General features: G+C 39.5%; 1 protein-coding gene across 3 annotated transcripts; it reads left to right on the top strand.

The window, feature by feature from the left end:
* Positions 1-24: 24 nt before the first annotated feature.
* Positions 25-25,911, top strand: LOC131823183 (growth-regulated protein homolog gamma-like). Of its 3 annotated transcripts, none has more exons than XM_059159224.1 (5): positions 25-375; positions 473-596; positions 706-789; positions 17,434-17,517; positions 25,682-25,911. In XM_059159224.1, the coding sequence occupies exons 1-5, from the start codon at positions 282-284 to the stop codon at positions 25,743-25,745; spliced, it is 450 nt and encodes a 149-aa protein (XP_059015207.1). In that variant the 5' UTR covers positions 25-281; the 3' UTR covers positions 25,746-25,911. The 3 variants fall into 3 exon arrangements, with proteins under 3 accessions (XP_059015207.1, XP_059015188.1, XP_059015198.1); XM_059159205.1 differs by lacking the exon at positions 25,682-25,911 and adding an exon at positions 18,667-19,002 and having other exon boundaries at positions 192-375; XM_059159215.1 differs by lacking the exons at positions 17,434-17,517; positions 25,682-25,911 and adding an exon at positions 1,543-2,305 and having other exon boundaries at positions 192-375.

Here is a 25,911-nt window from a genome sequence, read left to right as displayed (position 1 = left end):
AAGACGGCGTCCCCGACTCGCGGGGACTCGGGGGAGGCCGGGCCGGCGGGTGGCCGGGCGGGTCCCCCTCCACCGCGGGGCGGGGCCGCCACGACCTTTCCGACCCCGGAGCGACCTGCGCTGCCGGGAATTTCCCCGGCCCCGGGCTCGCTCACCTCCCCGCGCCGACCGGGCATAAAAGCGGTTCTCGCGGCTCCGGGAGCCACAGAGCCCGCTCGGCCCGCGCCCGCTCCCGCTCCGCAGCGCCCGCACCGCCGCGCCGACTCTCCGAGCTGAGCCCCATGGCCCGCGCCGCCGCCGCCCCCCGCGCCCTCCGGCTCCTCGGCGCCGCGCTGCTGCTGCTGCTGCTGCTCCCCGCCGGCCGCCGCGCCGCAGGTGACACTCGGGGCCGCGGCCCCCGGGCGGGGCGGGGGCGGGGGGCGGGGGGCGCCCACCCGGGACGCCGCGCTCACCCCGTGCGCTCTCCCCGCAGGGGCGCCCGTGGCCGCCGAGCTGCGCTGCCAGTGCCTGCAGACCGTGCAGGGGATTCACCTCAAGAATATCCAGAACGTCGTGCTGACGCCCCCGGGACCCCACTGCGAGCAGACGGAAGTCATGTAAGTGACCCCCCGCGCCGCTGAGCCCCGGCCGCCCCCCTGCCCCGCTGCCCCCGCCCGGCCGCCCGGCCGCAGCCCCGCCGACGCGGACTCTGCCTTCTCTCCGCAGAGCCACTCTCAAGAATGGGCAGGAGGTTTGTCTCAACCCCGAAGCCCCCCTGGTCAAGAGACTCATCAACAAGATGCTGAACAAGTGAGTTGTCACCACTCCTGCAAGTGCCCCCGGCAGTTTTTATCAAGGGTTTAGCTGAAGGACTGAAAATCGTTATTGTTTCACAGTGGGATTTGCTAGTAAGATCATTCATTTGCTCTAGTGCCAGAAGGATATTTCCAGTGCCTTCAGTCCCCATGCAAATGAGTGTGGGTACACCTGCTTTCATTAAATTCTGATTGGTGTTAGTTATATTAAAAAGTTTCCACCTGTTGAAAAACCCAGGCCTATTCCTCCCCCCCCCCCCCCCCCAGTTCCTTCTAGGCTTCACATCTGAAAAGCAGAACTCTTGGCTTTTCTGCACCATGGGCCCTAAAGCTTAGAGGTCAAGAGCAGACACTTTGTAGTGACCCTGCTCTGGGAACAAATCTGGATTCTACCATCTATTAGCCACGTGACTCAAGGACAATTACTATTGTCCTTTCTGTCCATTCTGAGCCACGTGACTCAAGGACAATTGCTATTATTACGATGATGATGATGATGATGATGATGATGCTCTAAAGCTTCAGTTAGGCCCCACAGGCCCCCACCTGCGTTCCTAAATAAAAGCATCCAAGAACTTAGAGGTCTCTGCTGCACAGCGTAGGGAATAATAGCCTTTGGATGCTAGGCTGGGGAGACTAGATTTAGAAAACTCTGGAACCTCAGGGTCAGGACAGGAAAAGAGGGCTGTGCTGGTGGTATCTTCCCTTAGCAGCTACAAAGGATGACATTTCTCTCGTTATTGGGCAGCTCCAACCGACCAGAGGAAGGAGAAAGCTGATTGGTGGCTAGACCCGGATCAGGCCCCGCCCTAACAGGAATCCAAGAGGGAAGGTGGAATCATCAGCTCCCAGTTACCAGCTCCACCTGAACTGGGCTTAATATGTTTGCGCATCTCTAGGAGAGTTCTCCTATTTATTTATTTATTGGTTGGTTGGTTTATAAAGATTTCCATGTTAATATTTTACACATAAAATAATTAGGATGTAATTGAATCTATTTGTGTACTGTACCGCTATTTTTATCTATTTTATGTTAAACCCAATTTAGCTCGACCTGGATTCTTATTTAATTTGAGGGTAAAAGACTTGCAAATATTCTCCAATCATTAAATTAATACTTCTGGTGGGCCCACGGAATGCCAGTCACTGTGACGGAGGCTGGGGAGAGAGGGGGATCCGAGCAAAGAGACGGCGAGTTCATTGTCAATTTGGGGAATATATGTGTACATCTACTTTTGTAATTGTTTAAAAGAATGTCAGCTATTTATTGAAATAATTTCACAGTATGTGGTCAACATTTCTCATGTTGAAGCTTTAGGAACTACAATGTTCTAAATATCCTTTGGACATTTTATGTCTTTCTTGTAAGGCATAATGCCTTGTTTAGTCTTAATTATACATTGTTTTTCTATGTCTTCTAACAGAGAAGTTCAAATATTTATTGCTGTTTTTGCAAAAGAACTTGAAAATAAAGTATCTCAAAGTAAAAAAAAAAAAATGCTTGTTTCATTTAGTGGGAAAAGGCTATTTTTACTGGATAAGCTAATGATTTACACCAATATTTCTCAACCTTCTAAAAAAAATTTTCCTCCTGGGCATTTAATATGCTACATTGAGTAAAGGAAATAATTTAGGCTTAACTTTATCTGATGGTAGATATCACTCACCTTGAGTTTCCTATACCCAAGAATGGGCTTTTTCAAAATGCGGGTTTCCCTTTGCCCCTCAGTGTGAGAGTTACTGGTATATATTACCGGTTTTTGTTGTTGTTGTTGTTGTCTTCGTTATTTAGAGAGACAGTGAGACAGCAAGAGAGCAAACAGGAGCAGGGGGAGAGGGAGAAGCAGGCTTCCTGCTAAGAAGCAAGCCTGAGGCCATGGTCTCAAAGCTTTATTTGAAGACACTGGGATCATGACCTGAGCTAAAGGTAGATGCTTATCCACTGAGCCACCCAGGTGCCCCTATTGCTGTTTTGTTTTGTTTTAATAAGGCGCTCCTTTCTACTCTACTACCTAATCTTCTCTCCTCAAAAACATTTACATTCTTGTAGCACTCTTAATAAGGACCCTTATTTCATTGCTTTTGCTAAATGATTTTTCAATTATTGACAAGTTAGTGAAACTGGCTGTGAAATGGTGATAAAGTGGATTTTTTCCTTCAAAATTCAAATAATTTGTGTCACCCATAGAAGCACAAAGAGTGAATGATTGAGTACTTCACCTATGAAAAGATCTAACTGACTTTGGGGTTCAATTTTCTAACTTTCATTTATAAGTAACACCACTGAGTTTAATGTTATTCCAATTCTTTATACCAATTTGTCAAGTAGAACAATTTTGAGATTTGAGTCCCTTGGTTCCCATCCGTCTTAGTGCGTTTTTATGGAACCTAATAGATTGTCTAACCTGAGAAAGTTTTCTGGTCTTGGTATTCAAAACTGTCCCCTGGAAGATACCAAAACTCCAGTATTCCAAGACAAAAAGGAAATTTTTTTTTTAATTTTTTTTTAAGATTTTATTTATTTATTTGACAGAGAGAAAATCACAAGTAGACGGAGAGGCAGGCAGAGAGAGAGGAAGGGAAGCAGGCTCCCTGCTGAGCAGAGAGCCGGATGCGGGACTCGATCCCAGGACCCCAAGATCATGACCTGAGCTGAAGGCAGCGGCTTAACCCACTGAGCCACCCAGGCGCCCCAAAAAGGAAATGTATATGTAAAGAGAAGAATGATCCCCATAATCTGAAACCACACTCCAGACCTGAAAAGGAAGGATATTTGTGGATGTGCAGAGTGTGCTTGTCCCTGAGTAGAGACTTATTCAGGAAATGGTGAGCCTTACTTCAGCAGAGGCAAGAAGACAGGGCTTGGTCCCCTCAACATCTGAGATCAGGTTCTAGTTTGCCAAGCAGCTGGGTAAATAAGGATTTTAAGTAGCAAGAAACAACCTCTGTGAGCTTTTTCTCTTTGAGGTTAAAAATGGCAACCTCTTTATAACTCCAATGTTCTTAGTTATCAATGAGATCAGAAGGAAGAAAATTTGTGAATGGTGCAGAAGTAAATAAATGTCAACCATTCTAGGGGGCTCTACCAATGCTAGCCTTCCCTAATCCCAAGTGAAGGGACATTGGAAATTATTTATAAGGGGAACCCCCGAAGGCTTCAATAAAGCCCTCACTCCTAAGACTAGCCCTTATTTTCAAACATTGGCTTGAGCTTGTCGTACTGGCCACTGAGCTCTTTCTTGTCAATAAGGAACATGCAGCATGGAAAAGAGAAAAGAGATATTCTCTTCCTATGGTGGTTAAGGACATAGTTTTCAAAGAATCAGATAGACTTTGGATAAATCCCAGCTGTATCGCTTGACCATGTGCTCTTGGGTACATTTCTTGACTTTACCCAGCCTTGTTTCCCCTATAATAGAATGGAGATAATAACATAATACAATTTCCGAAGTTATTTTAGGGACTAAACATGATTGGTGGCTCCAGAAATCTGCCATTGGTCCTCAGGCCAGTTCCATGAACATCATCTTAATGTCTGTCCTGGGTCAAGAGGATATGTGCTATGCTTTTCACACCATACTGCCCTGAGACTTTGCAGGTACAAGGCAGTCTCCCATTGAGGGTGTTACGGTAGGAAATGGGACAAAAGGGTGTGTGAGGTGGTGGTCATGAAGTGAAGTAGGGAAAGGATATGGGGTGATACGGCATAGTTTCCAAAGGTCATCAGCAGAAAACAGCAGTGACAACATTGACTCAAGTTTCTTGAACAATGTTGCCTAAGGAGGTAAACCCAGAAAGAAGGAAATATGGCTGATCCTACTATGTCATTATGAGTCCTTCTTTTGAATGCTATTGAGATATCCTCTCAGGACTTCCAGACATGACTGGAAAGACAGTGGGGGATGGTGAGGTAGCACACCTCAGTAGTACAATGGCCAATCCAGAATAACAGGTGATCTGTTTCTCTTTCTTTTTTCTGACTACCCCCACAAATAATGAGAGGAAGATCTTATCCTACCTTCACCGTTGATGCCCCACTCCATATTTCCTTCACATACCAATGACTTCCACAGTTGCAATGGGCAGCATCTGTTCTTGCTGACAGCTTCCCAACTCAAGCTCCCCTATCCTTCTGTTCCACTTCCTGAGGGTTCTCTCCATTTGGGTTTGGGGAGGCGGGAATGAGGGGGAGAGTTTGCTTAGCTCAGAGACAAAATGGCCCCTGATATTTATTTATTTATTTATTTATTTATTTATTTTTAAGATGGCCTCTGATTTACTGCCTTCAGAGGCCAGTCTCATTGAGGTGCAGGACTTACTGGATGAATATTCTATTCTCCAGTCCCTTGACTGGACAATTCCAGAAGTTACAGTGTAAGTGTGTGTGTATATGCATGCATGTGTGTTTGTGTGTGTGTGTATGTTTTATGAGGATTTCTTTCTATCTTGCTACTTAAATTTATCTCCTCAAAAACATTTACATTCTTATAGCTACCTTGACAAGGACTCTTCATTTCATTGCTTTGCTAAATGATTTATTTATAAATATATTTATTTTATATATCCTCTCTTCATTATGTTCACATTTTCTCTTAAATACTTCTTTCTCTTAAATCCTTAAATCCTTCTCTTAAATCCTTGAGCATATTGAGTGCCAGGGTGACTCAATTGGTTAAGCATCCAACTCTTGATTTTAATCTCAAGGTCATGGGATTCAGTCCCTGTTGGGCTCTGCACTCAGTGAAGAGTCAGTTTGAGATTCTCTCTCCCTTTCCTGACCCCCCACCAAATGCTCTTTCTCTCTTTCTGTAAAATAAATAAATAAATCTTTAAAAAAAATCCTTGAGCATGTTTATAATGGCTAGTTTAAAATCCTTGTCTACTAATTCTATCATTCTGTCATTTTTATTTCTATTGACTGAACTCCATCCCCCGCCCCCCATCCCATTACAGATCATGGTTTTCAACCTGGCATGTGTAGCATTTTTTATTGGATGCAGGAAGTTTTGAATCTTATGTTGTTGCATGTCAAGATTTTTTTTTTCCTTTAGAATCTTGGCTTCTGTTTTGGCAGACTGTTAAGTTACCTGAGAATTGGCTTGATCTTTGGTAGGCTTGTTTGGAAGCTTGATGAGGATGATCTAGAGAGAGTTCTCTACAAAATCATGCCCCTTCTGTGTCTCTGCTGAATGCCCTGAGTACTTACAACATCCCTCCACTCTAACAAGTCCAACCTCAAATATCTCCCCACTCCATGTGGTCAAAGAGTGGCTCAGCTCACAGATTTCTGGCCACTCTCTGCCTGACCATATACATGAGACTTAGTGTTGATCAGAGAGACCCAATGGAACCTCAGTGCAGATTTACAGAGCTCTAGCTTCCTCCATGGATCTCTCCTTTCTACAACCCTACTCCATAACTTGTAGTCATCTCAGTTTCCCTGAATTCAAATCTCTGTCTCCTCAACTCAGCAAAGGATTGCTGAGTTCTGCTTGGGATCTCCCTCCCTGTGCAATTTGCTCCAGCAAAAAACCCAGGGGGATCATGAACCTGATCTCCTTTGTTTTCCTTTCTCAGGGATCCTAGTCTTCTGCTGCTCGTTATTCCAATGTCTAAATGCCGTTGTTCAGTGTCTTCTATCGAGTTTTCTAATTGTTTATGGCAGGAGGTGAGGACTGTTCCCTTTGATTTTAATATGGCTGGAAATGAAAGTCTCAGTGAGACAATTCTGAGGAACATTTTACAAGATTTCTCAGAGTTCCATAGCAAGATTAATCTCTAGTTACTTATAGTGGTAGCACATTTATTACATGGATTTTATTAGTGTTTTTCTCTTCCCTACCTCCCATTCCCCCATTCCCTCACTTGCTCTTCTATGATTCTTCCCAAGCTAAACTACGACACACAAGTCTCAGTATCAGTATCTGCTTTCAGGGGAACTTGGTCACTTGGATTCCCCGGAAGTTCGATCTCACTGCTAGGACTTGTGTACAACTGTTTTATTAGGGCGTATAATACCAGAGGACCAGGAAAGAGGAAAATGTGAAGTGGGACAAGGAAAATGTCAAAACTGGAAAGTTGGATCCATAAGGCCCTAAAATGGATCTGTGGAGAAAACAGTCTACCAAACCCACATTCAGAACCTTATTTTCCCCTGTGAAGAGGATGGTGTGCATATTAACATTCTGTCCTCAAAATTAAAATTGATAATTGTTTTCTTTTTAAAGTGAGAATTAGTTGGGATTGTTTCTTTGGCTTTCAGTAGTTCCCTGGGGGGAGGACGAACACATAATTTGGAAAGGAATAGACAAGTCACGTACTAAAACTGGAAACTTTTTTTTTTTTTTTTTTTTAAGCAGTCAAGCAGGAGATTAATTCAAAACCTAAGAGATCACACAAAAAATCAATTCTCTCATTTTACAGATGGCACTGCAGAAGCTCAGAGACCACCAAGAAATTACCAAATGTCACAGAACTGTCTTATTTCAAAATGGACTAGGACTTAGCTTTCTGATATTCAGTACAGGACTGAATTTAATCAAATTTCATTAATTAAATTAAATTTAATGAATTTTTATTAATTAGATCATTATCAAATTAAATTTCTTTACCCCTGGGGCAAATAATACATTACATGTTAATAAAAAAATTTTTTAAATGTTAAAAAAAAAAATTAAATTTCTTTAGTTTTGGTTCTAGGGTTGGCTTTCTAAAATTTGTAGAACCAGTCTCAGATTACTAATTAATAAGTAGTAGTCCATCCATACCACAGCTTATGTGGGGTGTTCTAAAGGAAATACGATGAATATTGTAGCCAAACAATCTGAAGTAAAAGCCACATTGTGTGATCTGCAAAGTTACTCTCTGTTATCTATCACCTCCCTGAAATGTAGTGGCTTAAAGCAACAACCATTTTATCCTGGTTCATGATCCTGTAGGTCATCAGTCTGGCCTAAATGGTTCTTCTGATTGTCTCTGCAGTCATCTGTGCCTTGAGCAGCACTGCTGGCTCGCTTCTCTGGTCCTTGGTGCTGGCTGTTGGCAGGGCTTCATGTCTCTGGTAGATGAGCTCTGTCTTCTTATAATGGCAGCAGCTTTCCAGGAGGGCAGGATTAGAAGCTCCTAAGTGTCTCATGTTTTCTTTCCATTTTATTTTTTTATTCAAATATAATTAACATAGGGTGTTATATTAGTTTTGGATATACAATAAAGTCATAAAGTGATTCAAAAATTCTATACATTCCTTAATGCTCATCGAAAGTGTACTTTTTTTTTTTTTTTTAAAGTAGGCTCCACATCTAGCATGGAGCCCAACACGAGGCTTGAACTTTATCCTGAGATCAAGAACCAAGCTGAGATCAAGAGTCGAATGCTTAACTGACTGAGCCACCCCAGTGTACCATGATAAGTGTACTCTTAATCTCCATTATCTATTTTGCCCTTCCCCCCACCCACATTCCCTCAAGTGTACTGGCATTTTTGCTTCGAAATATTCATATCACTTCTACCACATTCTACTGCCCAAAGCAGTATCAGCGTAGGGTCAAGAGGTTTGGGAAATGAATTCCACATTTGAAGTGAGGAGCTGTTCAAAATTTGTAGCTCTTTTTAATTTTTCATAATTATTTAATCTCTCCGGGATATTCGATTTTCTCATCTGTAAGATAGAAACGTCTCTGGTAAAGTTTCCAGATAATGTCATAGAGTTATGCTGACACAAAGCAGAACTCGATAAATGGTTGTTACTACCATTACATTATGTTGTTGTATTTCTGTTAAGGTGGGTAAATATTTTGAAGAAAGAAACATAAGATTATGGTTAAAAATGGATTTTTTTTCTTGGTGACTTGCATGTATATATAAGTGTCAGGTTTGTGGGAAAATTTAATGAAATAGATGTCTATAAAACTTAAGCTGACAATCTGAATATTTTAAACAATCTAGGTCCAACTGTACATTAATTCTGCTCCATATCTGGCAGAGATTTTAATAGGTCTAGAATGAGAGACCCACATTTGATAAGGAAGTTCCCCGGATCTTTTATCACTCTCTTTAACAAACTTCTTAACAGCCATGATGTCTTAAGCCTGTTTTTGAAATTTTGGAAAGCTAAATTATTTTGAATCTTTCAATAGTTTATTATCTTTGTATTATCTTATCTTGTTCTCATCATAATATCTAGGTATAGCATTTCACTTGGTGATAGAAAATGAAACTCAAAGAAATTAAGATTGCATCTCAATGGTTTTTCTAACTGATGTGCAGTTTTTTGGTTTCTATAAAAGCCAATATCTGATCAGTCCATTGAATGCTGTCAAGATAGTAAAACTTAGCTGATTTTGAGATTGGAATCACTTTTTTCTCTTCCTTAACTGTGCCAAGATCCTTGTCTTGGTCTGTCCAGGCTGTTGTTACAAAATACCATGGACTTGTGGCTTATAAACAACAGAAATTTATTTCTCACAATTCTGGAAACTGGAAATCTGAGTTCAAGGTGCCAACATGGGTTAAGCAAGGGCCTCTTTTGGGTCCCAGACTCGTCCTGTCTCACCTGGCAGAAGGGACAGGGGGAGTTTGGGTCTCTTTCACAAGGTCACTCATCTCATTCATGAGGATTTCATCCTCGTGCCTTAATTACCACACCTTCTAACACCACCACCTTGGGGCTTAGGATTCAAACACACAAATTCTGAGGAGAAGCCAACATTCAGACATAGCAAACCTTTGTGAACCTGTGCTCTGGTGCATTTCTCTGTCTAGAATATTTGCCAGTCTTTTGCTGTGATGAACTTCCTTTCATCTGGAACAACTCCAGTGTGACTTCTCCAGTGAATTCTCCCAGCTGCCCCACCCTCCCCTCCAAGTCCCCCTTCTGCCTGAGAGGGCCTCAGGTTTACATCAGACTAATAGTAGTTTCCTGTACCTACATGTTTGTCTCCAAACAGGCTGTGAATTCCTCAAGAACAGAAACTCAATTTTTATTCCTTGAATGTTTAATGGCCAGCAAAGGTCTTGGCAGGTAACAGATGTTCAATTATAACTGCCAAAAGAAAAGACCTTTTTATTTAAGTTTGCTTTACCTTCAGACTATATCAGCCCTTAAAGAAGTACTGATTCTTCAGTTAAATGCTATTATGAGTTGAACTGTGTGCCCCACAGCTACTCCTCAAATTCATAGGTTAAAGTCCGAACCCCCAGTACTTGTTGTGAGGTAAGGTCTTTATAGAGTTCACCAAACTAAAGTGAGATCATTAGATCCTCACTCAACATGACTGGTGTCCTTACAATAAGGGGAAATTTGGAGGCAGACAAGCACACAGGGAGAACACTGTGTGAAGATGAAAACAACCATCTATAAGCCAAAGAGGAAGGCTTGGAGCAGCTCCTTCTTTCCCTGCTCCCAGTAAGAACCAACTCTACCAACACCATGACTGTGGGCTTCTAGTCTCCAGAATCTTCAGAACTCCAAGACAATTTTTTGTTGTTGTTTAAGCCACCCAGTCTGTGGTTCATTGTTATAACAGCATGAGGAGAGCAATGCCAATGCCTTGATATTTGATTTGTTAATGCAAATAAAAAAATGTGGCCACTATGAAATAATAATTAAGGTCATTTATAAAATTGTTTAAGGAAAAAGTTCATGGTTCACTGTTGCTTATTATAGCTTCAAGCCCATTAAAACTGCTGCCTTCAAACCATAAGTAAACTGTAATTTGCTCTTTTTGACAGGATAAGGGTTATCGTAGTCCGAACTTCGGTTCCTTTGTAGGTTACTTAGAGGTGTAGTTGGAGCTTGGCATTCTATTAACACCTTGAGTGGGATTATGCAAATAGGAACAAATGCTAAAAGCAAATACTTGTGGAGGAAAACACATTTTAATTACCTACTTTGTACAAACATGACCTTTAGAAAGTGTATAGACATTTCTGACTCCATTCTGTAAGTTACTATTAACTAACTGGCATTGAACTCTTCAGGATTATGCAGTTTCCCTCCCCAGGAAATAATAGGTTCATTTCTCCTTTCAATAAATTCATATCCTGACCCTAACCCTCAGCCCTCCTCCAACTAAAACAACACTTGAAAAACAAACCCCATTTCCTTATCAGCTTGTGACAAGCACACTACTTTAGAAGCTGCTCCTTTCATTCTTTAGTGGGAAGAGAGTGCATGAACAACAAATAATTTTCAGAGATACAGAAGACACATAAAAGAGGGCTGCTGTGTTGATTCCACCATTCAGACCAAGGTCAAGACTGACCACAGACCTGGCTGCCAAGAGCCCACAGACACTCCTCCTGCTGTCTGTCCTTGGCCTGAGCATCTTTGGTAAAGCAGCTATAGCTTTTATAGTCTCCTTTGCAAAATTTAGAAAAGATTCCAGATCTAATGTAGCAAATGTAGAAGCTGTAAGATTAAAACCTAAACAGAACGTATGTTTACAGTGTGGAGTGTCAAAGAATTTCTTATTAAATTAATTTAAAAAATTTTAACTTCCTAGAAAATGGTTAACTGTAAGGGTCTGTGCTTGTCTTACTAAAGACAACAGCAGGAGCATTACTGCAAATAGGTGTAGGGTATTTATTCTAATGATGGTAGGCAGATGGGAATCACCGCTTTCAATAGAAAGATAGAATTCACCTAAAATATTTATGTTCCCAACTTTTCATAGGAGGAAATAAAGTTGATTTTGCCACAAAATAAGTTATTTTATTGACCAGGCATAATTTGAAACAATGAATTATTGGTCTAGTGTACTTAACCATTCCTCAAACATAATAGATGCTCCTTAAATGTGTACTGATCTTAAATAGAGCAGATGATTAGATTTGTATGATTATCTCTCTAAGTAACCCGATTGGTACTTATTTTGTGAATTGAGGCTCCTGCTGCATTGATAAATAAAGGATAAGCGTTGGGGGATAAGGCAGGATAAGTTGTGGGGGAGAATGGAAGCCACTAGTACTGGGCTTCTCAAAGCTGATGACATTTGCATTAAAAGTGTGCTAGATGGGGGATGCCTGGGTGGCTCAGTTGGTTAAGCAGCTTCAGCTCAGGTCATGATCCCGGCGTCCTGGGATCGAGTCCCACATCGGGCTCCTTGCTCCGCAGGGAGCCTGCTTCTCCCTCTGACTCTGCCTGCCTCTTTGTCTGCCTGTGCTCGCTCTCTCTCTCTGACAAATAAATAAATAAAATCTTTAAAAAAAAAAAAAGTGTGCTAGATGGAGAGTACAGGAGACCAGGGCTCTGAACATTATTCATGTACATCAGGGGAAGATCATTGTCCAGTGTTTGTGTTCTCCTTTCTGAAAACATCATGTACCCTTTCCAGAACGAAAAGGCACTCGAATGGGAACATGATTAGGATATGAAGACTTTTAAGTGGCCTTTGATGTCAATGAACATGTACAACAAGCAAAGATACATGGTCTTCAGTAAGAATACATGGGTGAACCTTGATTGCCTAGAGAGCTCTCTATTAGGTCCTTGGGTAACACAATAAATCCAGTATGGCCTAATGGCTTTCTAAGCTAACTTGACAGCTTTTCTGAACCATCAGCCTACAAATATAGCACTTAGTGGCTATGGGGAACACTTCTGCATTTTACGGAAACTTTTTAAAATTTGGAACTGTATAATGCATACTGTTTCAGTTCATTGCTAAGTAACAAGTCAACCACAACTTAGTTGCATAAAATTAAACCCATTTGTCATCTCAACAATACTACTGTAAATCTGTAGTCCAATGGCTTGACTAAGGTTCTTTGCTTAGAGTTTCATAAGACTTAAATTAGGGTTGTCAGCGGGGTTGAAGTCTCCTCTGGAGGCTCTAGGGGGAAACCACTTCTAAGATTATTTGTGTTGATGGCTGAATTCAGTTCTTTGCAGTTGTAGCATTGAGGTACTCATATTCTTTCTGGCCATTGGTTGATGGTCACCTACAGCTCCTAGAGGCTACTCTCAGTTCCTTCCACATAGCTCCTTCTGTATCAGCAGCTGAGAATCTGCCCCACACTGAACCAGTCTCAGGCTTCAAATCTCTCTTTCTCTTTTGCTACCAGCCAGAGATAACTCTCTGCTTTTAGGACCCATGTGATTACATTGGGCCCACCTGAATCACCTTTATTTGGATTAATGTATGTAACTCATCAGTAACCTTAACTGTATCTGCAAATCCCTTTGCCTCCATCCTGTGACATAATCATCATGGAGTATCTCATCACATTCCTGGAGACCAGGGAGGAAAACTTGGTGGTTCTTCTTAGTATTCTGCCTAACAAGTATACAAAAGAGTATATGAATATATACACATACAGTTTAAAGATCAGTAATAAAACAAACATCCATTCTCTTGGCACGCAGGCCAAAATCTGGAACATAATTAGTACCTCAGAGGCCTGCACATGCAAAACACCTATTATGGGCTGAATCGTATCCTCTCTAAATATTTATGTTGAAGTTCTAACACCCAAAAGCTCGGAGGGTGATCATAATTGGAGACAGGACCTTTAAAGAAGTACTTAAAGTTATATGAGGTCACAAGCCTGGGCCCTAATCCAATGTGACTGGTGTCCTTAAAGAGGGAAAGACACCAGAAAAGCATACACATAAGGACACAGCAGGGAGATGGCCATCTGCAAGCTCAGGTGAGAGGTCTTAGAAGAAACCAAACCTGCCAATACCTTGACCTTGAACTTCTAGCCTTTATAGGGAGGTAGTAGGTTTCTGTTTTTAGGCTCCCCTGTTTGTGGTACATGTTATGGCAGACCTAGCAAACTAATCAAACTAATACATTCCCCCATCATATACCCGTCCCAAACTAAGAAATAACTACTATTTGAGCTGTGGTTTCTTGCTTTTTAAAAATAGTTTTACCATCTATGTTTGAAATCTAAAACAATTACAATTTTGCCTGTGTTGTGAATTGAATGTGTGTCCCTGCTCCCCAATTCATATGTCGAAATCCTAAGCCCCAGTGTTACCACATTAGGAGGTGGGGCTTATGGGAGGTGGTTAGATCATGAGGGTGGGGCCCTTATCACTTATCAATGGGATTAGTTCCCTTGAGAAAGAGACCATAGAGGGGCGCCTGGGTGGCTCAGTGGGTTAAGCCTCTGCCTTTGGCTAAAGTTGTAATCCCAGGGTCCTGGGATCAAGCCCCACATCAGGCTCTCTGCTCAGCAGCAAGCCTGCTTTTGCCTCTCTGCCTACTTGTGATTTCTCTCTCTCTCAAATAAAAAATAAATAAAAAATTTTAAAAAAGAGTAGTAAAAAAAAAAAAAAAGAAAGAAAAGAGAGAGACCATGGAGAGCTCCCTAACCTTCCAACATGTGACCACAGAGTTAGAAAGGGGCCTTCAATGAGCCAGGAAGTAGGTTGTCCCCAGACACCAGATCTGTGGCACTTTGATCATGGACTTCCCAATCTCCAGAAATAATGTTTGTTGTTTAAACCCCCATCGATGGAGGTTTCTGTTGTGTTTTTTTGCTTGTTTGTTTGTTTGTTTATAGCAGCCCAAATGAACTAAGACAGCCTGCTTTTTTAAAATTTAAATTCAAGTTAGTTAACATATAGCATATTATTAGTTTCTGAGTAGAGCCCAATGATTCATCAGTTGCATATAATACCCAGTGCTCAGCATATCAAGGGCCTTCCTTAATGTCCATCACTCAATTTTTCCATCCCCCCATCCCCTTCCTCTCAATCAACCTTCAGTTTGTTCCCTAGAGTTAAGAGCCTCTAATGGTTTACTGCTCTCTATAAGACAGCCTGCTTTTGAACTTCAGGATGCCATGCTGAATATAATCTTCTGTGACTTGCTTCTCTTATCCAACATTTTATTCTGCAGTACATGCACTCTGATATCTGTGGCTGTAGTTTATTCAATTCAAATGACATTTAACATCCCATCATAGGAATACTAAATCAATAAATATCAAATTTGTTTATCCAGATCTCTATTGGTGCATATCTGGGTTCTTTCCAGATTTGTGCTATTATCAACATTCTCTATATAAGATTCATGTATATAAGAGTTTCTCTAGGAATTACTTGCCGGGTTTAAGGTTTGCACACCTTTGACCTTACGAGATTATGCCACACTGTATTAATGTATTAAGATACCATAGAACATTCCATCCTACATAAAACCATCTGCTGCTCCACATATTGGCCAATATCTGGTGGTGGTAACATGATGGGTTTAAAATGGTATCTTTTAATTGTTCTTTTCATTTTCATTTTTCCATATTAATGAGGCTGAATATTTTTTCACATGTTTATAAGCATCTGTGTTCTTCCTTTAGTGAAATTTCTGTTCCTTTCTTTGGTTCTTTTCCTACTTGGATACTATCTTTTCCCTATTGGCTCATAGGTATTCTTTATATATTCTGGATATTGATATATATATATATACATATATATATATATATGTAATATGCACATGTTATATAATATATATATTATATGTAAATATAGATTTACAGATAGCAAAGCCCATTTTACAATTTGTGGCTCAGATTTTCCTTCTTTCTAGTGTGTCAATTAGCATAAGTTTGCGGATTTAATATACTGAGTTAGGCGATATGCTTTTTTTTTTCTTCTGATTAGCACATTCGGTGTCTTGTTTCAAAAAACTTTCTCCCACAGACTTCACAGAAATATTTTATATTGGCTTATATATGGTATTCTAAAGTTTTTACAGTTTTTTCTTTTGTATTTAAGACCTTAACCCAAGTACAGCTGATTTTGTATGCAATGTGATGGAATTATACAATTTTATTTTATTTTTCTATACAGTTCATCAATTATTCCAGCACTGCTACTTGTATCATAAACTGAGTACCCCCAATGTGCAAGGATATTTCTGACTTCTCTATTCTGTCCCATAAATCAAATTGTCTATACTTGTACACCATCTTCATTAACATTTTATTCTAATTTCTTGACATCAAGAAAGGAAAATTCTCCCATTGTCTTCAGAGCAGATTTTCTTAGATTTCTGCTTGCTCTTCCATATAAATAAAAGAAGCAGCTTGCAAATTTGTACTAATTTAACTATAATTTTGATCGAATTTCTTTGATATTTTAGATTGGTTTGTGAATTATTAACATCTTTATAGTTCTGAGTTATTTCAAGACTATAAAATAGCTCTCAATTTATCAAGGGCTTCTCTAATTTTTTTTTAAGATTTTATTTATTTATTTGACAGACAGAGATCACAAGCAGGCAGAGAGGCAGGCAGAGAGAGAAGGGGAAGCAGGCTCTCCGCTGAACAGAGAGCCCGATATGGGGCTCGATTCCAGGACCCTGGGATCATGACCTGAGCCGAAGACGGAGGCTTTAATCCATTCGCACCCAGGCATGCCTTCTTTAATGTTTTTAAACAAAGTTTCATAATTTCCCCCAAAATTCCATGTCTTTTTATTACTTAAAAAAAAAAACACACATTTCTAGTTACTTTATATTTTTTGATGTTTCCCTTCCATGTCCTTTTTATTAGTAAAAAAAAAAAGCACATTTCAAGTCACTTTATATTTTTGGATGTTATTATAAAGAATAGCTTTATAAAATTTTATGTTCTACTCATTATTAGGATTTAAACATAAAATTTTAAGTTGACTTTGTGACTGTCAGTTCCTTACTTGGGTGGTCCCGTCATCTGGCAATAATGTCCATTTAGATTCCTTCTTTGGAATTTTATGCCTTTTATCTCTCTAGCTTTGTGGAGATGGCAGGCCCTCTAATCTTCTTTCTGCACACAGAGGAAACACTTTCAAGTTTCCACTATAATGCTTGCTGTTTTGTGGCTATCTTTGTATTGGTAATTTGTTCAAGGGTTATTATTACATTATTAACATTATCATTTTTTTAAAGATTTTATTTATTTATTTGACAGAGAGAAATCACAAGTAGTCAGAGAGGCAGGCAGAGAGAGAGGAAGAGAAGCAGGCTCCCCGCCAAGCAGAGAGCCCGATGCAGGACTTGATCCCAGGACCCTGAGATCATGACCTGAGCCGAAGGCAGCGGCTTAACCCACTGAGCCACCCAGGCGCCCTATCATTATCATTTTTATTATGATCTGGTCTTCATGTAATGAACTTCAAAGAGGTAGAGATTTGTGGTTCTGTGAAGTACAGTTGAAAACTAAAGAAACAATTTAAACTACAGAATTACTTTAAATAAGCAATTTATGTTCTCCTTCCCTCTCCCTATAATAAATGAGGTTTCACTGAGGTCCTAAAAGCTAACACAATTAGCACAGGTATGATGATAAAGAATGTATAGGAAGTGGTTGATAACTCTCAGATTGGAAGATATTACATTTATCTATATTTTCCAGAGTCTACCACCTGTGTAGCATAAACCCCAAAAATGCTAAACCTGTGTAATAGAAGTCCAAATAAGAAAAAAATTATTTTAGTTGATTTTTAAAATTCCATGATGTACACTGGTATGACTGATAGTCATATTCCAATAATATGATTAATGTAGTTTGAGAAATAAATCCATATGTTCATTTTAAGCATAAAATTTCATGTTGCTGAAATTTTAATCAATAAACTTAAAGCATTATTGAATTACATACCATTATCATTTAAGCAAATGCTCCTTTTTTTTTTTTTTTTTTTTTTCAGAGTCCCACTGAAAGATGGGGCATTAATTTGTTTGGATCCTGAGGCTGAATGGGTGATGATTGTTATCAAAAAGATTATCAACAGGTAAAATTAATGCCAAGGATTCTTATATTCATACTCTCTTTTTTCTTTTAATTAAAGATATTTTTGAATGTATAAAAACTCTGCTATATGTTAGAATAAAATTATAATAAGATCCAAATGAGTCTACACCAGAAAATCCAAAAGTGTTGTTCCCAAGACCAGCTAGGAACTTGTTAGAAATCTAAATTCTTAGGCCTTAGCCCAGATTTACTGGATCAGAAATTCTAGGGATGGAGCCCAACAGTCTGTGTTTTAACAAGCATCCCAGATGATTCTGATGCATGACCAAGTCTGAGAACAATTGGTCCATGCATTGTATTTAACATACTATCCGACTGACCTGTGTTATAAACATCCCCAATAAATACAAAAATGATCTAAAAGTCCTAGAAACTGCCTTATGCAGACCAGCTAGCCAGGCATTTGATGAGAGAAATTTTCAGAAAAAATAATTCCCCTTTGAAAAAAATTTATCTCCAGCACAACATTTCTAGAAACTAGACTCCAAATAGAATTTGCAAATTGATGAATGGAGAAGATACACTAAGTATAGGCAGGTGATAATGGGAGTATATTTGGATTAACTTCTGGAAAAAAAAAATCAAAGTAGGATTTTGTGGGGGATATTTTTAAGACATAGCCATATATAAGAAGAGAGTGGTGACCAGTCATATGGAAAAATTAAATTTTCTGGGATTTTTAGTTAAAAAATCAACAGGAAAACAAATTAAGGGTATGTGGAGCTATGACATAGCTAACTAAAGCAAAAGTAATGGATCACCTTGGCAGTTGAGTGGTATAATGTGGTGGGAATAACCTGGGTTTGCGAATCCTATAGCTATGGCTTAGTGTTCCAGATCCACAGCTAAAAGTTATGCCATTTTGGTTAATTCACTTAACATTGGGATTTACATGATTTCATTTGTTCTTACTTTGCTCTGTCATGGAAGAATTAGAGATAAAGTAGTTAGTTATGGCTGTTATTAATTTTCAGCTGACCAAATACATAGGCTTTTATCTTTATTTGTCAAGGTCTTTTCTTTTTTCTTGCAAGGCACCACACATGGGTAATCCTGCATATCTGTATAGTTACATGTGGCTCTGATTGTATTGTGGTACTTTTTTTTTTTTTTTTTTTTTTTTTTGTAGTGCTCTTAACTGATGGCCACACAGGGAAAGTCACATCCTATGGGTGTCGAGAGCCCTTGGTATCATGGTGAGCTTGGACATCCTCTAGAATTTTCTTTGAGACTAGCACTAATTGGGGCACCTGGGTGACTCAGATGGTTAAACATCTGTCTTCGGCTCAGGTCATGATCCCAGGATCCTGGGATCTAGCCCCACATGGGGCTCTCGGCTCAGCAGGGAGTCTGCTTCTCCCTCTCCCTCTACTACTCCCACTGTTTGTGCTCTCTCGCTCTCTCTGTCAAGTAATCTTTTTTTTTTAATAAAATAACACCAACTTATGTTAATTTATGACTACAATGAACTGCCTCCTTTGCTCATTCTAACAACCTAAATATTGTTTTCAGGCAGGTGATTGACTACTTGTGTGGGAATAATGGAAGGAGAAGTAATGAAATTTCTATTATGTTGGGAGAATAAGCTCCCAAATCCATATAGTGAGTGAGATGTTTCCTTCTTATGCTCAATATACCATAACAGAGTCTATCTGTTCCATGTACCCAACCACTTAACTTCCCTTGGTTCCCCTTGCCCTGCCTCCTTCCCCTGCACCTGACCTAACATACAAAGGAACTAAGATTTGAGGAATGGTCTTTGTATATCACCTCCTTCAGGAGGCCTTCCCATACATACCTCTCCAGTCTGGGTTATTGGCTCCACATCTATATAAACTGTCAAAACTACATTTACTTCTCATTTTATCTCATTTCACAGGGGAAGCTTTTAAATCAACACAAATAACTAACTTGCCAAAGATTATAAAACCAGATAGTGACAGAGAAAAGGTGGGATGCCAGGAATCGTGATTTTTATCCTCCATTACTCTTATCTCCATTACTTTTGCTTTAGTTAGCAGAACCGGCTCCACCCTGGTTACACCCAGACTGCAGGATGCTGAGACATAAAACCTCTAGAAAGAGACCCTCTGTGGGTTTCTGGGTGAGGTGCATTTCTTCCCCATGACACAGTAACTCATCAAGGTGCTTAAGACATCCTCTTGGCTACTCCCTCCAGCAATACCAGCCTTTCCCCACTGGATCGTCAAATGCTATCATCTTGGTCTGGACTGATGATACCTGCTTCCGCATTTTCTTCTTGGTGCCAACAAAAATATATTGTTTTAATTTAGCCAAACCTCCTTCCAGAACCTCAAGCTTTCCACAGTTTCCCTGAAATAGCCTTCTAACTAGTATCCATGACTATTCCTATTCCAATCAGTCTGATTCACCACAAAGTGACTGTTCTAAAACATGAATATCAGCATTTAAGAAGAATCCCTCATCTATGAGGCAGGCCAATCATTCAGAACAACCATTAATCAGAGCCTTCCTGAAAATTATCCATCGTTCTTAAGATTTGCCTCAAAATACATTGGATGGACCCAATTCTGACCCATTTTTCCTGGAGTCATTCAAATTTTGATAACCCTGGGCCAAATATGGGTCAAAAAGGACCCATATTTCTACTGTCACTTCATTTTATTTAATTTTCTATTTTTTACCCATGGGCCGAAGTTTACATCAGCAAATAGGTAAAAGTGTTAGAGCTATTGAAAGAAAACATGGATGGTAAAAATGTAAATGGTGTAAGGGATTATATCCTTTTTTTTTAAGGAAAAAATAAATTTTGCCCCCACCCTAAATCCTGAGTTGTCTGGTTTCCATCCCTAGGAGTGATAATAATTTTTTAAAATTTTATTGCATGTAAATTACGCTAATGACTTTATTTTATTTTATTTATTTTATTTTTTATAAATTTATTTATTTATTTTCAGGAAAACAGTATTCATTATTTTTTCACCACACCCAGTGCTCCATGCAATCCGTGCCCTTCATAATACCCACCACCCGGTACCCCAACCTCCCACCCCCCCGCCACTTCAAACCCCTCAGATTGTTTTTCGGAGTCCATAGTCTCTCATGGTTCACCTAGTGATAATAGTTTTTACCAGCTCTGGTGGGTATATATTCCCAGAAATGTTCTCTAGATGAACCAGTATATTTGATGACATGAATGAGAGCATTGTCTCATTCCAGTACATTTATTTACTTATTTACTTGCTCAGGATGGGGAGTGGTGATAGAATATTTTATTGCAGGTATGTACCATTGTTCAGTTTACCTGTCGATTCTGATGGACACTTAGGTCTTTTTTTTTTTTTTTTTTAAGATTTTATTTATTTATGAGACAGAGAGTGCACCAGAGAAAGCGAGCATGAGCAGAGGTAGGAGCAGATGGAGAGGCAAAAGCAGGCTCCCCACCGAGCACAAAGCCCAGTGGCGAGGGGTGCTCCGGAATCATGAACCTGAGCCTAACGCACTTAACCGACTGAGCCACCTAGATGCCCCCATTTAGGTCTTCCCAGACTCTATTTTATGTGAGAAATAATCCCTTAGTGAATATTTATATATTCATTTTTTGTGTATTCAAGTTATGCAAGTACACTTGTAATATAAATTTATAGAATAGGAACATCTGAATCAAAGGGCCCATGCATTTTACATTTTACTAACATTGCCCAAACAGTTCCAAAGAATTTGCACTCATTTAAACTCCCTCTATTAGACTATGAAAACAAAAGGCACTGGTGATAATACTTTGTCCTACTTTTCGATCTTTGCCAAACTGATTGGTAAAAACTACCATCCCATTGTTTGAGTCTGTATTTCTCTAATAATGAGTAATGTTGGGCTTCCTTTCTTTTCTTTTTTGCAGCCATTTATATTTTGCTCTCTAGGAAATTTTTCTCCTTATTATTGGTCTTATCATTTATTTGTAAGCTACATGTACACATTAAGAAAATAAATATTTTTCTGGAAATAAACCCCAAAATGTTTATTTTTTATTTTCCATTTGTGTTTTCATTTTATTTTGGCTTTCCCTCATGGAAAAACATATTACTTTAGTGTAGTTAGTTCACTAAATTTGTTTTTAATGGCTTGTGTTTTGCCACCGCAGCACTTCTCTGTCTTGAAACTCAGTTTGTTCAAATTGAGAGGTTTGAACCAACACTCTCCAAGATAAATATTCTAAATTAGGAAAATAGGCTTCCTAATGAGTGGGTCACATACATCACATAAGAATAATAACTTTTATTTAAAAAATCTTTTCAATCTAGAATACTTAAAAGTAGGTCATGTCTTAAATTGAATTGCTACATTACAGCAATGTCATCTTTTGGAAAGAACAAAGGTAAGTTTAAGCTTTAAACATAGAAATGTGTGTGTGTGTGTGTGTTGATGGACACACTCAGCACAGAAATATATGTGCATGTACATGTATAAATATTCAATAAAACTATATATGTAGTATTTTTATATTGAATGTATGTACATAAACATTTTGTATATTATACAAAAATACAAAAATACTATATATACTTATATACAAAATATACTAATATTTACTTGCATACAAAAATTATATATACATATATTGTTTTTTTACTGAAAAAGAAATTTAACCACATTACAACATATTTTGGATAATCGATGAGAAAGTTATTACTCAAGTTCCCCTATATCAATGTAATCACTGCCATTATTTTAAGACATCTCCTTTCAGTCTGTTTTCTCATGTGTGTATAGTTATAAATATAATGGCTAAGTCATCTTTAAGAGACTCCATAAAGGACACTTCTGTTAGATCTAAGAAACACCAGCAGAAAGAAATTAGAGGTATAGTGACTTAGAAGCAGAATTTTAGGGGAGGTGTTCATAAGAAGTTGGGTGAACCGGCATCCCATCCTTGCCTACACCCCGAATCAGGGAGCAGAGAGATGCAGGATAGCTCATGTAAGAACAGCTGGAGAACTAAGCCACATGTCCATAAAAAGGCAGCATGTGTAGCCTGCTATAAAATAGTGCATAGCCAGTATGTTAATTTCTGTGTTGCTTTCTTATGAACTGTCAACTACTCCTTCAAAATATAGGTCAAATGTCACTTTCTTCCCTTAGTTTTTACCACTAACCAAGTAGTTAAAAGCCATATCCTCTATGTGCCCACAGAATTATTTGTGTACTTCTCAAACCTCCTCTTGCTGTGTGTTCACATTTTAAATTTCTCTTCTAATTATGAGTTCCTTCTGGGTTAAGGACCATTCCTTATTACATGTTACATGGTACTTGAGATATAAGATACTTAAATGTCTCATGAGTATATAAATTTGCAGAGCAGAAAAAAAAAAAAAAAAGTGCATAGCCAGCCAGTCATCCAAGGAAGAACCACAAACAGTACCAATTAAATTAGAAAAAAATCACCCTGTATCCTTCAACACTTGTTCTGACCTTGGAAAATGCAGAAGCAGTACAAAAGGAGTAGGGAAGGAGAGAAAGAATTTCAAAGTAGAGAAGTAGAAAAGAACAGACCCTGGTGATCTCATCCAGTCTTATGACTACACATCATCTCTGTGTCAATGATTCCCAGGCTTCAGGCTCCACACTTGAACCCTCCCTGAACTCCAGACTTGTGCATCTTCCTACGGAACATGACCACTTCAGACTCCAACAGCCATTTCACAGTTACTAGATCCAAAATGGAACTCTTGGTCATCCCCAACAATCCGGTCTACCTGCAAGTCTCTGTTATAGTGGATGGCAACTTTACCTTCCCAATGGTCCAGACCAAAAAACTAGGGGTTTTCTTGATTTGTTTTAACTTACATGTTAGAAATTATTTTGGTCAGAAAATCCTATTGAATCCACCTGAAAAGTATATCTAGACCTTGACCATTTTTTACCATCTCAGCTACTACCACCTTAGTTTGAGCCAGCCTTCTGTCTCACCCGGGGATGCTGTCATGTCCAAATTGACTTTTGTTCTATACTTGCCACCCTCACATTCCCCGTCTGTTTCAAAACAGTAGCCACAGCAGCGTTTTTAAAACATGGATCGGGAGGGAGACAAACCACAAGAGACTCTAAATCTCAGGAAACAAACTGAGGCCTGCTGGGGAGTGGAGGGGTAGGGTTAGAGTTGCTGGGTTATGGACATTGGGGAGGGTATGTGATATGGTGAGTGCTGTGAGTTGTGCAAGACTGATGATTCACAGACCTGTGCCCCTGGGACAAATATTACGTTGCATATTAATAAAACAAAACTTAGATCAGATAGTGTAATTCTTTTATTCAAAACTTTCATTTCGATCACTTCCCATCTCACTCACAGCAAAGTCCTAGTTCTTGGAATAGCCAACAAAGCCTCCCCTACACCTCACCCCCTGGTTCAGTCTGCTTGAGCTTCTATAACAAAACATAGACTAGGCGGCTTAAACAATAAGCATGTCTTCTCACCCTTCAGGAGGCTGGAGCATAGGCCAGCATGGTCAGCTTCTGGTGAGAACTCTTTCTGGCTTATAGACAAACACCTTCACACTGTGTGCTCACATGGCAGAGAGAAGGAGAAAGAGAGAGAGAAAATGAGCTGTCTGATATCTCTTCTTATAAAGACCCTAATCCTTTTGGATCAGGGTGCCACCCTTATGTCTTCATTTAACCCTAATTACTTCCGTAAAGATCTTATTTCCAAATACACATTGAAGGTTACAAGATTACGTCTTCAGCATTGAGCATTGAGAAGATACATTCCAAATACACATTGAGGGTTACGTCTTCAACATTTGAGCATTGAAAAGATACATTCAGTTCATAATACCATCACTCGCAATAGGACCTCACTTCTACCACGTCTCCTTGCTGCTCTCTTCCTGCACATTGACCTGCTTAATGAGCCTTGAACAACTCATACATATGCCTGCCTTAGCATGCATATATATATTATGCATGCATATATAATATATATAATGCTAATATTAATTACATATATATTATGCTAATTTCTCTGCTTGGAATATGTTATTTCCAGATATCCCTGTGGATAACTTTCTCACTTCTTCAAATCTTTGTTCAAATATCAGCTTCTCAATTAAGCCCACCCCAATCAACTTATTTATAATTGCTACCTACCCTCACCAACACCCTTGGGCCTCCTTATCCTGCTGTCTCTTTTGCTGTTGCATCAAACCTTCTAAGACCCATTACAAGATGCTGGTCAAATCATGGCAACTCAGAAAGGTGGAGCAGGGCAGTGAGAGCCTGGTTAGCTTTCTCTTCTGGTCAGAGTGGCTGCTATTGCCCTGGGGACGGGGTGGGGAGTGGGTTTTAGAGAGGAGGCCACACAGAAGCTAAGACTAAAGGCAACTGGGAGCTTGATAAAGTAGGTGTTTAGTAGTGAATGGGCAAAAACTAAATAAACCTTAGCTCACCCGGAAATGAATGCAATAGTAGAAACTCGAGCATTATGATAGAGCAATGAGGCAGAAAATTTAGGGGCAGGTGGAGAATTAAGCGGAAGAAATGAGGGAAATTTTGGCCTTACTCTATATTTGGGCAGAGAATTCTGGCTGACTGGAGGATTATATTTCATGAAGGTAAGTCCCCAGCCTGTTAGTTTAAAGAATGGAATGTCACCTCATCCGACTTTGCTATTGCTAAGTTCTCTCTTTTATGTGGGCATTGTTTTAATAAATATATCCTAAATATCTACCCTTTAACAACTATGAAAAGACTTGTTTCTAATCTTGCTGGTGGATAAATGAAGGGGTGCTCTATTGAATCCAACGGGGATCTAGAAAATGACCAGCTTTCTCCACATGTAAGAGGTAAGCACTATTCAAACCATGGTCATCCCAAGGCAAGTCAAGTTTGCTCTCTGACTCCATTTCTTCTCCATCCCTTATCTTACACTCAAAATGGCTGACTGTCAACACTCTACACCATTATTTCTTACATTTAGGGATTCTGTTTTCAGGTGAGTATTTGCAATGTTGTCATGTTTCTGGGAAAAACTCCTCTTCCATCTGTTAGGTAGCTAGTCAAGTCCAAGCTGGAATTTCAAGTCTGTGAGTCTAGTTGTATGGCCATTAAGCTGACAATTTTCACCTTGCATTAATTGATTATGGATATCTTTTTTTTGGTGGTAGAAGGGGACGGCCGAGAAGGAGAGGAGGAGGGAAGATAGAAAACAAAGCCAGCAGAGAAGATTAATGTCCTCTGTCTCTTGCTTGAGATGTTGTTGAGGACCTCAGTGGAGAGAGGTGAGGGAGCCAGAAAACAGCCTGAGAGACCTGGGAAGACTCAGTACAAACAATATCTAATGAGCTCATCTCTCTATTATTAAAGAAAAAAAAATAAAAGACTATATTTACCTCTA

The sequence above is a fragment of the Mustela lutreola genome, chromosome 1 (genome assembly GCF_030435805.1).
Source record: "Mustela lutreola isolate mMusLut2 chromosome 1, mMusLut2.pri, whole genome shotgun sequence".
In the NCBI taxonomy this organism is placed as follows: Eukaryota; Metazoa; Chordata; class Mammalia; order Carnivora; family Mustelidae; genus Mustela; species Mustela lutreola.
Note: the sequence above shows the minus strand (reverse complement) of the source record. Positions and strands in the feature narration are given on the sequence as shown.

Coding starts and splice junctions, on each gene's coding strand:
- LOC131823183 (XM_059159224.1), top strand. CDS start 282: ATGGCCCGCGCCGCCGCCGCCCCCCGCGCCCTCCGGCTCCTCGGCGCC. Junction 376..472: donor CGCCGGCCGCCGCGCCGCAG/GTGACACTCGGG, acceptor CTCTCCCCGCAG/GGGCGCCCGTGGCCGCCGAG. Junction 790..17,433: donor ATCAACAAGATGCTGAACAA/GTGAGTTGTCAC, acceptor TTTTTTTTTCAG/AGTCCCACTGAAAGATGGGG.